General features: G+C 46.2%; 1 protein-coding gene across 1 annotated transcript in view; it reads left to right on the top strand.

Annotated features, from left to right (window-relative positions):
- Positions 1-1260: 1260 nt before the first annotated feature.
- LOC139751838 (neuropeptide F receptor-like) overlaps positions 1261-14911 on the top strand; it is a 125943-nt gene continuing 112292 nt past the window's right edge. Inside the window, 1 exon segment of the mRNA XM_071667461.1 lies at positions 1261-2900. Within this exon segment, the coding sequence (XP_071523562.1) occupies positions 2331-2900 (570 nt within the window). The 5' untranslated portion in view covers positions 1261-2330.

Here is a 14911-nt window from a genome sequence, read left to right as displayed (position 1 = left end):
TGGGCAGGTGGGAGAAGAGGCCATCAGCTCCCCCCCCCCCCCCCCCCCCCCCCCCCCCCCCCCTTGGCCTTTGTCGGCAACCCGACACGCCAGCAGCAGCTGGCACGCTATTCCCAAGGGATCCGCCAGCCACGAAGCGGAACGGACCCCTGGAACGCAAGTCCCGAGCGGAACGGACCCCTGGAACGCAAATCCCGAGCGGAACGGACCCCTGGAACGCAAATCCCGAGCGGAACGGACCCCTGGAACGCAAATCCCGCGCGGAACGGACCCCTGGAACGCAAATCCCGAGCGGAACGGACCCCTGGAACGAAGATCCCTCGCCACACGGACCCCTGGAACGAAGATCCCTCGCCACACGGACCCCTGGAACGAAGATCCCTCGCCACACGGACCCCTGGAACGAAGATCCCTCGCCACACGTACCCCTGGAACGAAGATCCCTCGCCACACGGACCCCTGGAACGCAGGGTGGTTTGATCGAGTAAGTAATGAAAGGGTAAGAGAGAGAGAGAGAGAGAGAGAGAGAGAGAGAGAGAGAGAGAGAGAGAGAGAGAGAGAGAGAGAGCAGAAGAGAACCCCATATGAAACAGACCTAGCAAGGGTTCGTGTGACCCTTAATTTAAACAAAGTAAATTAACATTAGTAACGTCACACCGACGGAGAGAAAGCCGATTCTTTTTCTCTTTTTTTTTAGCTTTTAAAACCGGAGATCACACATTCTTTTAGCTTTTAACTACGGGTCATACGTTCGTTTAGCTTTTAATTGCGAACCGGTGATTCTTTTAGCCGTTAATAGTGTTTCAGATATTCTTTTAGCTTTTAATTGGGGATCAGATATTTACTTAGCTTTTAATTGGGATCAGAGGTTCTTTTAGCTTTTAATTGAAGATCAGGAATTCTTTTAGCTCTAAAATGGGGGGGATCATAGATTCTTTTAGCTTTTAATTGGGTATTACAAATTTAATATCAACTTCCACATCGAAATTGTTTTAAAAAAGAAAATTACATAAACACAAACACATCTCTCCCTCCCAACCGTTAAAAATTAAATCAAATCTTCACATATTTATCTATTTTTACCCGCGAGGTAATCCAATTCCACCGAGAATATATGAAAAGGAAAAAAAAAAAAAAAATATGAGAAGGCCAAACACAGCAGCAACAAGTCGAAGCAGTTGCCATGAGTCAGCGGAGAGACCGAGGTTATATAAAGGCTGCCGTCCCTCCCAGTTGAGCAGAACTTTGCAGGGAGGTGACGTGGTCACGCCGTTCTTGGGGGAAGACGCTCCACAGCCCTAGTTTTTTTTTGACTCTAGTCGAAGAGCTTTCAAACTTGAAAAAATATTTTCCCGCCAATTCTCCCAAGTTTTGAAAAGACACAAAACTGTTCTCCAATCTGCCCTGAACTGATATACACATTTATATTTATATATATACACAGTGTTAAGTCCATATTGTATAGATTTACGAAGTTCGTTCAAATCAAAACAACACAAAGAGTCTCCCAGGGATTGTAAACATAGCTAGATAAGTCAATTACCAGAAGTTTCGAAATAAATTTTTTTTTGGGTGGGATAGAATATTCAATCCCGAGGATAAATCTATCTATTTTACATGCAGGAAAAAAAAATGTAAATAGATGATGGTCTATTGCCAGGTGAAGACCAGCGGGGTTCGATCAAAAGTGGTCGGGGGGCCTTCGCTCACCTACGTACGTTAATCCCACTGTGATGCGATCCGATCCAATGTGAAATCCCACAAATGGTGTCGACGACTTAAATATATACGCACACATAGGCGTGCGTTCGTGTGCGTGTGCGTGTGTGGGGCTGACTTGCTTTCCCCCTTGTGCGTTGAACAGAAGCGTTCGTTCGTTGTGAATAAGAGAGAGAGACACACACACGCGTTCGTGAATAAGAGAGAGAAAGACACACACGTTTTACGACCCGTAAGAGTACGATTTACGACAGTGTGCGTGTGTGTGTGTGTGTGTGTGTGTGTGTGTTTCGACGCGTCGACTCTGAGGAGATCTTCGAAGCAGACGCGATCGACAATGTACAGAGAGACTGAGAGGCGTGCATCCGTCCGTCCGTCCGTCCACAACATTCGTGTGTCCTTAAGGTAGAAGAAAGTGGATGATCGGAAAGACCCGAAATGTGATTCGCTCCAAAAGGGAATCGCAAAAAACCTCCCCCCACCGACAGTGACGACCCTGTGATCCACACGGGGGAGGGGCGGCGCCGCTGGATGGCACGACTGACGAAGACGTCGGGACTTCGAAGTTCACAGGAGGACAACGAGAGCTTCGGACGTCGTGTGACGGAGGCATGATGCACCTGCTGGAGTGGCAGGCGTTGGGCGGGAGCGAGGCAGACGAAGGAGCCACCGAACCCACCTCCGCCTCCAGATCCCCGGCACACTCACTCTTGGACTTCGAGTCTCCCGACTTCAGCCTCGCGAACCTAGTGGCCCTCGAAGAGAACTTCAGCCTGGCCCACAACCTCACCCACCTCCTGAACTTCAGCGGCGGCTTGAACGTCGACCTCATCCACAAGTTCGAGCGCAACAGGAGGGTGGGCGAGATGGCCTTCTACACCTTGATCCTGGCTTACAGCGCCCTCATCGTCTTGGGCGCTACGGGAAACTCCTTCGTGGTCCTGGCCGTCATTAGAAAACCCGCCATGCGCACCGCTCGCAACGTCTTCATCATCAACCTGGCCATCTCGGACTTGCTCCTGTGCCTGATCACCATGCCCCTCACGCTGATGGAGCTCCTGTCGCAGTACTGGCCGCTCGGGGACACGCCCTTCGCCTGCAGGCTCGTGGGCACTCTCCAGGCCACGTCTATCTTCGTCTCCACCATCTCCATCACGGCCATCGCCCTCGACAGATACCACGTGAGTGTTGGGGAGTGTGAGGGTGAGTGTTGGGGAGTGTGAGGGTGAGTGTTGGGGAGTGTGAGGGTGAGTGTTGGGGTGTGAGAGTGTGTGTGTGTGTGTGTGTTGTGTAAGGGTGTGTCAATGTTTGTGTGTGTTGAACGCAGTCTACCGTCACCAACGAGTAGAGTTTACGACGCAAAAGGGATAGAGTTTACGACACAAAAGGGGTAGAGTTTACGACACAAAAGGGGTAGAGTTTACAGCTCTAAAAGGGATACAGTTTACGGTTTAAAAGGGGTAAACTTTACGGTTCTAGAAAGGTACAGTTTACAGGTCTGCTTCCTTCTGAGGGAAAAACCCTCACACCACTGGTACAGGATGGTACATGACCCCTTGGGCATGGAGGCATGACCTCTGACCTTGACCTTTTTAAGGGGTCAAAGTCTCGAACAAAGGTCAGCTCAACATACTCCATCGTGTCACACACTCGCTCTCGAGGGATTCAAATTCAAGAGCTTTGTAATAATACACACGATAGACCAAATGCAATGTCAACACGACCACAGTTCCCTCACACCACATCCTCTATCACAACCTATTTGTACTGAGGAGGGAGTTTTTACATTCGTGGGGCGCCAATCTCTTGTACTTGAACACCCAACACACGCTCCCTCCCTCCCTTTTGAACACACCGTGAGCGGAGAACACATCTCACAATCCCCTCTCGCCTCGCTACCCTTCCTGCAGCACACGAAAGGAGAACTAGTAACACGACACTTCCTGGTCATCATCAGCAAGACAACCTATATTTTTTTCCCCCCCATTCATATTCGCCATTTCCCACAGTTGCGAGGTAGCGTCAAGAACAAGAGGACTGAGCCTAAGAGGGAAAAATGAATACCCTCACTAGGCCCCGCCCCGCCCTCCTCCCCTTCTCTGTTCCTTCTTTTGGAAAAGTAAAAACGGCAGGGGAGGATTTCCAGTCTCCAGCTTCTTCTTCCCCCTTTTAGTCGCCTTCTACGACACGCAGGGAATACGTGGGAAGTATTCTTTCTACCCTATCCCCAGGGATGACGTCAGCAATTTGGTTATTACAAAAGATGTTTTTAATCTATCACCCACCTGGGTGACGACACACATTTGGCCAATTTCCCACATACATCTCCACTATAGTCTCTCTCTCTCTCTCTCTCTCTCTGGTGTGTACCAGAAATATCTATCTATCTATCTTTTTCCACTCAATTTCGTAACAATACTGCTATCTCCATATCATATTACTTACAAATTGTCAGGATTGAATTCATTGCCCCGTCTCCTTCTCTCTCTCTCTCTCTCCACACACGCACACACACACGAAAGACACAGGCTGGCGGTACACAACTCCTGGGTATTTCATTTTAATATATATATATATATATATATATATATATATATATATATATATATATATATATATATATATATATATATACATTGCTATGAGCCCACGGGGAAATGAAACACTGTTAGTTCCTAAGTGCACTTTCGTGATCATTACACGAAAGTGCACTTGGGAACTTATCGCGTTTCATTTTCCCCCGTGGACTCATCGGAATATCCTTGATCACGCGCTTAATTGTGACCCTTTCAAATACATACATACACGAGATCCTCCAAGAGATCTGGTCGTTAGAGGAATAGTGTTTACATGTGTTCTATACTACCTTTTAAACTCCTCATCTTAATGACACTACCGCAATGTGGCAGAACTGCTTCTCTCACCAATTGGCTAAACTGTTAACGAACATATGTGGCTGTAAACCAAGATCACAAGTTCAAGCTTAAACGTTAAATGATACTGCAGCTTGTATTCTCTGTGGACGTGCAAAAGGCATGGATGATCCCAGCGAACGATCAGGCAAGGGTCAAAGGCTTGCAGGTATGATGATGGCGCGTCCATTTCCAGTAGCATTACGCAAACAGCGAAGTGCTAGGATTTGCATAATACTCCACTGTCCTTTACCCTAATGAACAATTATCTTTAACAATAATCCTGTGGGGATAATTATTTCATCTTTAGCTTCCGTCACTGCTATTCTCGTTTGCAGGCCTTTGTCTTTTCGCGACGTACATCCCTATATATATCTTCCATCTACTCTTATTACTTGTACCTGTTTTCATACATGTCAACCATGATAACCAAGATAATAAGTGGGATGTGATAATGAAGCAACAGTCGTCGTAGGCTGCATCTGCCTTCATGTCATACTAACTGGGTCATCTCCGACAACCAACTGCTCGGCTTCCCCTTCTGACCACCCTCAATTCGCCAGGCTATAAAGTTACATAATTCCTATACAACTCTCGGAGTCATATGTTACACTTGATCTACGACGCAAGCTATAACAAAAGGCCCATTCGTAAAGTAATTCGTCTTCAAACGGATTCAGAAAATGGAGCGTTGCTGACGTAATCGCCTTAGCCAAATGGAAAGGTAAAGTATGGTTACAGCTTCTCACAAATTCTGTGTTTCATATCTTCACGAAGGTTTCTAGCCGTGTTGCTGGGTTACAGATACCTGATTTTTGCATTAATCATTATCAATAACATATATATATATATATATATATATATATATATATATATATATATATATATATATATATATATATATATATATATATTTGAGCTGTGGTTTCGGTGCATTACACATGACAACTAGAGAATGGATGCGAGCAGGTGCGTCCCTTCCTTCCTTTGTTCCTGGCGCTCCTTCCCTAACCCGGGAAACGGCGATCAAGCATACACCTCTCTCTCTCTCTCTCTTGGAAGGCAATGAAGACATTGTCTTCAACGACAGTGTCAACTATCATGTTGCATCGCTTACTGTGACCCTCTTTAACCATTCCCTTAAAAGACCTCGTTAAGGGGGGGGGGGGGAGGGAGGGAAAGAGGTGGAGGGGGGGGGGAGAGGATCAATACCCATTCCCTTCCCCTCTCCGTCGTCAATATGCCCTTAAAAGACACTCCCCTCCCCCCTTCCCCTGGCCCGTAAAACAACCCCCCTAGTCGGCAAAACGATACACTTTCGTTCGTCGTCCATTTCTCTCTCTCTCTCTCTCTCTCTCTCTCTCTCTCTCTCTCTCTCTCTCTCTCTCTGCGCCCCCTTTACCCACCACCTGACCCTTACCCAGAGAGAGAGAGAGAGACGTCGTAACCCACCCTACCTTTCCCTCCCTTCCCCTTACTCACACCGCCGTGTTTACATCCCGGGGTGTTGGAAACTCTCTCTCAGTCGAGTCTTTCGAGGTCGTTTCCCGCGAGGACGAGAAGGGATCGAGTCTCACTTCATCCGGAGTTCGCGATGCTCTTTTGTATATATATATATATATATATATATATATATATATATATATATATATATATATATATTCTATCTATGTATCTATCCATCTATTATCTATCTATCTATCTATCTATATATATATATATATATATATATATATATATATATATATATATAGACGCGAGGATTCTCTTCCTCCGCTTGTATTTTGTGGGTCATTTCATCTATGTTTTTCATGTTTTCCCCCAGTTTGCTACAAGGCTTAAAATTTCCGCTCGTATTCTATGTGTCATTTCATCTATTTTTTCCCCCAGTTTCCTAATAGGCCTTTTTTTTTTTTCCCCATACCTAAATTAGGTCGCATTTTTTTTTCTTTATTATAGTATAAATTACAGTCTTTAAATATCTTTTTTTTTTTTTTCTCGTCTCTTCGGACCATTACGTAAATTGCTCCCTTGAGCGGACTGGTAAGGTCAGTGCGTAAGGCTGGCCCTTATAAGGGGTGGGGGGGAGGTCAGGTCAGGCCAGGTCAGGTCAAAGGTCACGCCATCATACACTCGTGCCAATTCTACGTGGTCTGGCCTCAAACGTCATAAAGTAATTTCAACGACCATAAAATAACGCCATAAAGTAATTCTTACGACCATCAAATAACGCCATAAGGTAATTCCCACGACCATAAAAAAACGCCATAAAGTAATTCCTACGACCATAAAATAACGCCATAAGGTAGTTCCTACGACCATAAAATAACGCCATAAAGTAATTCCTACCATAAAATAACGCCATAAGGTAATTCCTACGACCATAAAATAACGCCATAAAGTAATTTCAACGACCATAAAACAACGCCATAAAGTAATTCTTACGACCATCAAATAACGCCATAAGGTAATTCCCACGACCATAAAAAAACGCCATAAAGTAATTCTTACGACCATAAAATAACGCCATAAAGTAATTCCTACGACCATAAAATAACGCCATAAAGTAATTCTTACGACCATCAAATAACGCCATAAAGTAATTCCTACGACCATCAAATAACGCCATAAAGTAATTCCTACGACCATAAAATAACGCCATAAGGTAGTTCCTACGACCATAAAATAACGCCATAAAGTAATTCCTACCATAAAATAACGCCATAAGGTAATTCCTACGACCATAAAATAACGCCATAAAGTAATTTCAACGACCATAAAACAACGCCATAAAGTAATTCTTACGACCATCAAATAACGCCATAAGGTAATTCCTACGACCATAAAAAAACGCCATAAAGTAATTCCAACGACCATAAAATAACGCCATTAAGTAATTCCAACGACCATAAAATAACGCCAAATAAGTAATTCCTACGACCATAAAATAACGCCATAAAGTAATTCCTACGACCATAGAATAATTCCAACGACCATGAAATAACGCCATAAAGTAATTCCTACGACCATAAAATAATTCCAACGACCATGAAATAACGCCATAAAGTAATTCCTACGACCGTCAAATAACGCCATAAAGTAATTCCGACGACCATCAAATACTCTCTCTAATGACCCCACCTGGGCCACCATATCACCCCCTAACCTCTGTTCCTGCTTCTGATAACTGAGATACGAGGTTGATAAATGATAAAAGAGCCCCCAGGGGCGTCTCTGTGATCCAGATAGACCACATCTAACCCCCCTAAACACACACACACACACACACTCTCTCTCTCTCTCTCTCTTACATACACACACACACACACACACCCACACACACACTAGAATGTCATTACTACAAGCGAAAAGCAGATCTAGGACCATACGTGCCCTTAAGGGGCCTATGACCTCAAGGTCTGTCCCTTATAAATAAGTCTTAACAACTTCCTAGTCTTAAAAAGAAAATCGTAAACGTTATAGGAATTCCACTTTCCCGAAAGTATATGGCACTTTTTAAGATCGCCATATCAGGTTCATAGCGCCCTCTACGAAGGAGAACTTTTATATGTATATGTAATATGACTTCTTTATATACCTTAGTCTTATAAGATGCAGGGAATGTATTCCTGGCTTCCTCATATATCTTATATAAGATGTAGGAAACGTATACGTATACCTGACTTCCTCATATATATCTTATACTTACAAGATGCGGGAAATGTATACCTAACATGGCTTCCTTATATATATATATATATATATATATATATATATATATATATATATATATATATATATATATATATATAATTTTCCAAAAGAAGGAACAGAGAAGGGGGCCAGGTGAGGATATTCCAAAAAAGGCCCAGTCCTCTGTTCTTAACGCTACCTCGCTAATGCGGGAAATGGCGAATAGTTTAAAATATATATATATGTGTGTGTGTGTGTGTGTGTGTGTGTGTGTGTGATCAGAGGAGCTGTGTTCTGACCCCAGACGAATCTCCCTTCGTCAACAAGGACGTCCACAGAGGCATGAACGAACCCTCAATTTCTCTTCCAGATCCATTGACAAAATCGATGGGTACACTGGTCAAATCTTAAACCCACCCACCCACCCACCCACTCACCCACCCACCCACCCACCCACCCACCCACCCACCCACCACCACATGATCCCCCCCCCCCTTTTTTCCCCCCCTCCTCCTCTCCATTTTTGCTTTTCCAGAGACAACCCTTCGTTATTTTTCGAGGGGAAAGCTTAAGAAGAAAATTATATTCCGGTACGCCACATCCCTGTTTGGATAAAGATCAAGGGGACTGAATGATCCATTATTCTCTCTCTCTCTCTCTCTCTCTCTCTCTCTCTCTCTCTCTCTCCCTCCTCTAACCTCTTCGTAACCCTGTCCTTCTTCGTAGACCAGACAGAAGCCCTTGGCATACACAACGCTCTGTCCTCCAGCTGTAGGGGAAAAATAGATCCTCCTCCGCCTCACTCCACGTTCCCCAGCCTCAGCCTCACTCCACGTTCCCCAGCCTCAGCCTCACTCCACGTTCCCCAAGGGATTTACGTTCAACAGAGACCTCTCCTGCATCTAGTCCATACACACTGTCCTCCAGGTTCACCTCCGGCCTCCGCTCTGAACCTCCTCCTCATCCACCACCACACACACGCCCACACACCCACGTCGCATCACAATCTTCTTCGATGAGGGCCCCCTTATCGTAACTCTTCGATTAGGGGCCCCTCTTCGGCAATATGATCTCCGGGTATTGCTAGCTGACGCCTTCTGGCATCTTCTGACGCTAGGGGACATTTCCTGGTAAGAAATGAAAGAAATAATTCCACCTTGAAGAGCATTGAGGAAAACTTCCGTCTTCTTGTGTTATCCCCTTACGGTCGTTAAGAATCCAATACTTCGTCGACCTACTTCTGATCCCCCGACATGAGGATCCAGTGAGCTGCAGAGAGGATGGGGGGTTTAGGTATCGTGAGATGTGAGGGAGGACGATGGATCCAACTCCCTGAAGGAGTACATGGGGAAAGGCATGACACAAGACCTGATGGTCTCCGACACTTGTGTCCTGCTGGAGGATAGTAATATATACGCTTCGGTTCACAAGTTAATGTTGATTGAGAAAGGATAGTACAGCAGAAGGCTTCTCCTCCCCCATCCACCACTTGAACCTCCTGGGAATGACTGTAGTCTTTCCCCCAGTACTCTTGAACCTCCTGGAAATGACTAGTCTTCCCCCAGTACTCTTGAACCTCCTGGAAATGACTAGTCTTCCCCCAGTACTCTTGAACCTCCTGGAAATGACTAGTCTTCCCCCAGTACTCTTGAACCTCCTGGAAATGACTAGTCTTCCCCCAGTACTCTTGAACCTCCTGGAAATGACTAGTCTTCCCCAAGTACTCTTGAACCTCCTGGAAATGACTAGTCTTCCCCCAGTACTCTTGAACCTCCTGGAAATGACTAGTCTTCCCCCAGTACTCTTGAACCTCCTGGAAATGACTGAAGTCTTTCCCTCCTTTGATCCATGCCAAAACCACCTATCCATAAATGGCACATTGAGCCGTGGGGGGATGGAACGCGTCGTCTCGTTATCCCGCGAAACCCTTGACTTTAATCTCTCTCATTCGTAGGCAGCCAAGGAGGTCTCCTCGCCTGGGGTCAAACCAGGTCTCACCTGGGGGTCAGGACAAGGGTCATATTCAGTTGGCTGGTCGTTTGTAATCATGCTAATGCCTATTACACATAGGCTCCCGGGTATTCCCACAGGCGTCTTCATAATTACATCATGAACTGTGGGTCTCTGGAAAGTGTATTACCACCACAATCTAATTCATGGTTTGCGTTTCCATAAATTACCACGACAATCTAATTCATGGTTTGCGTTTCCATAAATTATCATTCACAAGAATATAAATCCGAAATTGAAGACGTTATTACTTTAATTCCACGTACGAGGCATTCCATGGTCGACACGCATAACCAATGATTTTATCAAACATAAATGATAAAGTACAGAAGCAATACCTTCCAAAAGTCGTTTAGACAAATATTTCATAAATTCAGGTATACTTTTGAGAGAAGGAGAATAAAAACCCCGCCAGAATTAAAGGTATAAACGACGGCGGTAACGGGGACACTAAAAGGCTAATGTGCAGCAGCGGGGAAGTCGGTGATAGCTTCAAAAAGCACTAAGAGGAATTCAACTATTCTTGTCAAATTAAATCCCATAATTATTTCTTTTTTTTTTCAGAGGCAATCCAGTCGTGGGTTAAACAGGCCTCCTGTTGTGTGTCTCTCTCACGTCAACACATGTCAACCACTGCTTCGCAATTTAACCTCGAGCAAAAAACATCTTTCCATCCAGACGTTCCTCCCTCTAAAAGCCACGGGGTCAAAGCCTTTGTTCTCCCGAGCAAACATCGAACCAGCAATGCGAATAACAAACCACAGAGGCAAGGAGGGAGGGAGGGAGAGGCTATAGCAAAGCCACAGGGGCAAGAGGAGAGAGGAGAAGGGTGAGGGGTTGGGGGGATGAGGGAAGTCTATAGTAACGAAGAGCGTTAATATGCTCAGCCACCATGACATACGCAGCCTTATGTCTGTGAGTAAGACATGTCTGCATTGTGACCAGAGAGAGAGAGAGAGAGAGAGAGAGAGAGAGAGAGAGAGAGAGAGAGAGAGAGAGAGAGAGAGAACTTTACACAATTATAAGTAGCCTTTGGGGACGGGAAGCAACTACTTATACTTATGGGCCGTTGTGAGGTGGCTATGAATAATCCCACGGGGGGAAAAAAAAAGATCTTTGTGCAAGACTTACAATGCCAGAGCTGAACGACACGAAGTACGACTTCGTAAACATGTATGTATTTGGGAAAGATAATTACGATGGAATACAAAGCTATGCAAAGGATGGTATACAAAGCTATGCAAAGGATGGTATACAAAGCTATGCACACATATATGTATTTGGCAAAGATAATTACGATGGTATACAAAGCTATGCAAACATGTATGTATTAGGCAAAGATAATTACGATGGAATACAAAGCTATGAGAATTACTTTTTTTGTTATCTGCTCGCGATAGGACCCTGGGGAAAGCAAGTGGCTGTGATGGAGATGATAAAGTGATATGCAAATTTTCTGCCACAGTGTCCGGGGTCACGCATCATCGATACCGGAAGACTAAACTGCCATTTTACATGCTCCTGGAAACCTTAACACTGCCATTCTTTTATAGAACTGGAAAGCCTCAACAGTGGCATTCTTCGTGGTACTGGAAAACCTCAACAGTGGCATTCTTCGTGGTACTGGAAAACCTCAACAGTGGCATTCTTCATGGTACTGGAAAACCTCAACAGTGGCATTCTTCATGGTACTGGAAAACCTCAACAGTGGCATTCTTCATGGTACTGGAAAACCTCAACAGTGGCATTCTTCGTGGTACTGGAAAGCCACAACAGTAGCATTCTTCGTGGTTCTGGAAAGCCACCGTGTCGCAAGACACCGAATGATGGCCTGTTTATCCGGCCGAACAACATTCAAGACGGAATTTAGCTCCAGGCAAATTAGATTTTAAAGTCATTTTCATGCGGAAGGGGGAAGGGGGGGAACGAAGGAGAGAGGGGGGGTCCATGGCTCAGGAAGGGGTGTGGGGTGGCGGGAAGGGGTGGTGCACGAAGGAGGGATGGGGCCCATGGCTCAGGAAGGGGTGTGGGGTGGCGGGGAAGGGGTGGTGCACGAAGGAGGGATGGGGCCCATGGCTCAGGAAGGGGTGTGGGTGTGGGGGAAGGGGTGGTGCACGAGGGAAGGATGGGGTCCATGGCTCAGGAAGGGGTGTGGGTGTGGGGGAAGGGGTGGTGCACGAAGGAGGGATGGGGTCCATGGCTCAGGAAGGGGCGTGGGTGTGGCGGGAAGGGGTGGTGCACGAAGGAGGGATGGGGCCCATGGCTCAGGAAGGGGCGTGGGTGTGGGGGAAGGGGTGGTGCACGAAGGAGGGATGGGGTCCATGGCTCAGGAAGGGGCGTGGGTGTGGGGGAAGGGGTGGTACACGAAGGAGGGATGGGGGTCCATGGCTCAGGAGGTGGGGGGGAAGGGGTGGTGCACGAAGGAGGGATGGGGGTCCATGGCTCAGGAAGGGGTGTGGGTGGCGGGAAGGGGTGGTGCACGAAGGAGGGAGGGGGTCCATGGCTCAGGAAGGGGTGTGGGTGTGGGGGAAGGGGTGGTGCACGAAGGAGGGATGGGGTCCATGGCTCAGGAAGGGGTGTGAGTGTGGGGGAAGGGGTGGTGCACGAAGGAGGGATGGGGCCCATGGCTCAGGAAGGGGTGTGGGGTGGCGGGGAAGGGGTGGTGCACGAAGGAGGGAGGGGGTCCATGGCTCAGGAAGGGGTGTGGGGTGGCGGGGAAGGGGTGGTGCACGAAGGAGGGATGGGGGTCCATGGCTCAGGAGGTGGGGGGGAAGGGGTGTTCTGGTGGTTCTTGTTGTTCTTGTTGTCTTTGTTGGTATGTAAATGTTTCTGTCTCTGTTTACGTGTGTGTGTGTGTGTGTGTGTGTGTGTGTGTGTGTGTGTGTGGCATAGTCGCTCCCCCACGCATAGGATAAATCCACGAAACTTCGCTGTGTGCGTATACAGGGTAACGAAACTTCACTGTGTGCGTATACAGGGTAACGAAACTTCGCCGTGTGCGTATACAGGGTAACGAAACTTCGCCGTGTGCGTATACAGGGTGACGAAACTTCGCCGTGTGCGTATACAGGGTAACGAAACTTCGCCGTGTGCGTATACAGGGTAACGAAACTTCGCCGTGTGCGTATACAGGATAACGAAACTTCGTTGTATATACGATAGCGTCTTCTCATTGTATGACGCAAAGTTCTCTTTATCTCTGACGTGTACCTTGGCTAACAGGACGCCGGTCGTGGTGCCCTATGAGTGAGTGGGAGAGGAGGAGTGTGTGTGTGTGAGGGCGCCCCTGGGCAGTTGTGTGTGAGGGCGCCCTGGGGAGTTGTGAGTGAGGGCGCCCCCAGGGGAGTTGTGAGTAAGGGCGCCCTGGGGGAGTTGTGAGTAAGGGCGCCCCCAGGGGAATTGTGGGTGAGGGCGCCCCTGGGGGAGTTGTGAGTGAGGGCGCCCCTGGGGAGTTGTGAGTGAGGGGGCGCCCTTGGGGAGTTGTGAGTGAGGGCGCCCCCAGGGGAGTTGTGAGTGAGGGTGCCCCAGGGGAGTTGTGAGTGAGGGCGCCCCAGGGGAGTTGTGAGTGAGGGTGCCCCAGGGGAGCTGTGAGTGAGGGCGCCCCAGAGGAGTTGTGAGGGCACCCTGGGGGAGCTGTGAGTGAGGGCGCCCCTGGGGGAGCTGCGAGGGGCGGGCGGGCGCCCCAAGGGATAATGTTATACGCGAAAACAAAATAATTTTGGTGCTCTACGCTATATATATATATATATATATATATATATATATATATATATATATATATATATATATATATGTAATAATTCATATATATATATTTGCTATATTTATTCAAGATGGTTGAATGGCTATATGTAAACGGAGCGATGGTATGCAAGACACATATTGAATCGTCTGGGTAAATATGGGAGAATATATATGTGTGTGTGCAATATCATGAGGTTGTGATAACACTAACTTCTACACCAAGAACAAGTTTGGGATTCTATATCTATATAACTTTGGGACTGTGCCTATAAATATATAACATATAACTCTGGGACTTTCTATATAACTTATAAGACAATGATTACACAAGAGGAGAGGAAGAGGCAATAATGATGATGATGATAATAATGATATTAATTATAATGATAATAATAATAATAATAATAATAATAATAATAATAATAATGATAATAATAATAATAATAATAATAAAACATTGACAATGTCCATTCCAGTTCAAGGTTGTCTCGCGCGCACACACACACACCTACCTTTAGGTATATTCAAGTCAACAAATACTTCCTTTGGGAATATTCAAGTCAACAAATATTCCCTTTTAGGAATATTCAACAAATATTCCCTTTAGGGATATTCAGGTCAACAAATATTCCCTCGTTCATCACCTCAACGCGACAATATCCACCATAACCAGCGCCTATTTGGCAAGAGATCTTCCCCTCTCTCTCTCTCTCTCTCTCTCTCTCTCTCTCTCTCTCTCTCTCTCTCTCTCCCTCACAAGCCCCATCTATAGGCAACTATTCTATTTTTTCTTTCCAAAATGAAACATGTACAGAAGACTTTGCAAACTCATA

Source organism: Panulirus ornatus, chromosome 12 (genome assembly GCF_036320965.1).
Source record: "Panulirus ornatus isolate Po-2019 chromosome 12, ASM3632096v1, whole genome shotgun sequence".
In the NCBI taxonomy this organism is placed as follows: Eukaryota; Metazoa; Arthropoda; class Malacostraca; order Decapoda; family Palinuridae; genus Panulirus; species Panulirus ornatus.
The sequence above is the reverse complement of the archived record's forward strand: the minus strand, read 5'-3'. Positions and strand labels throughout refer to the sequence as shown.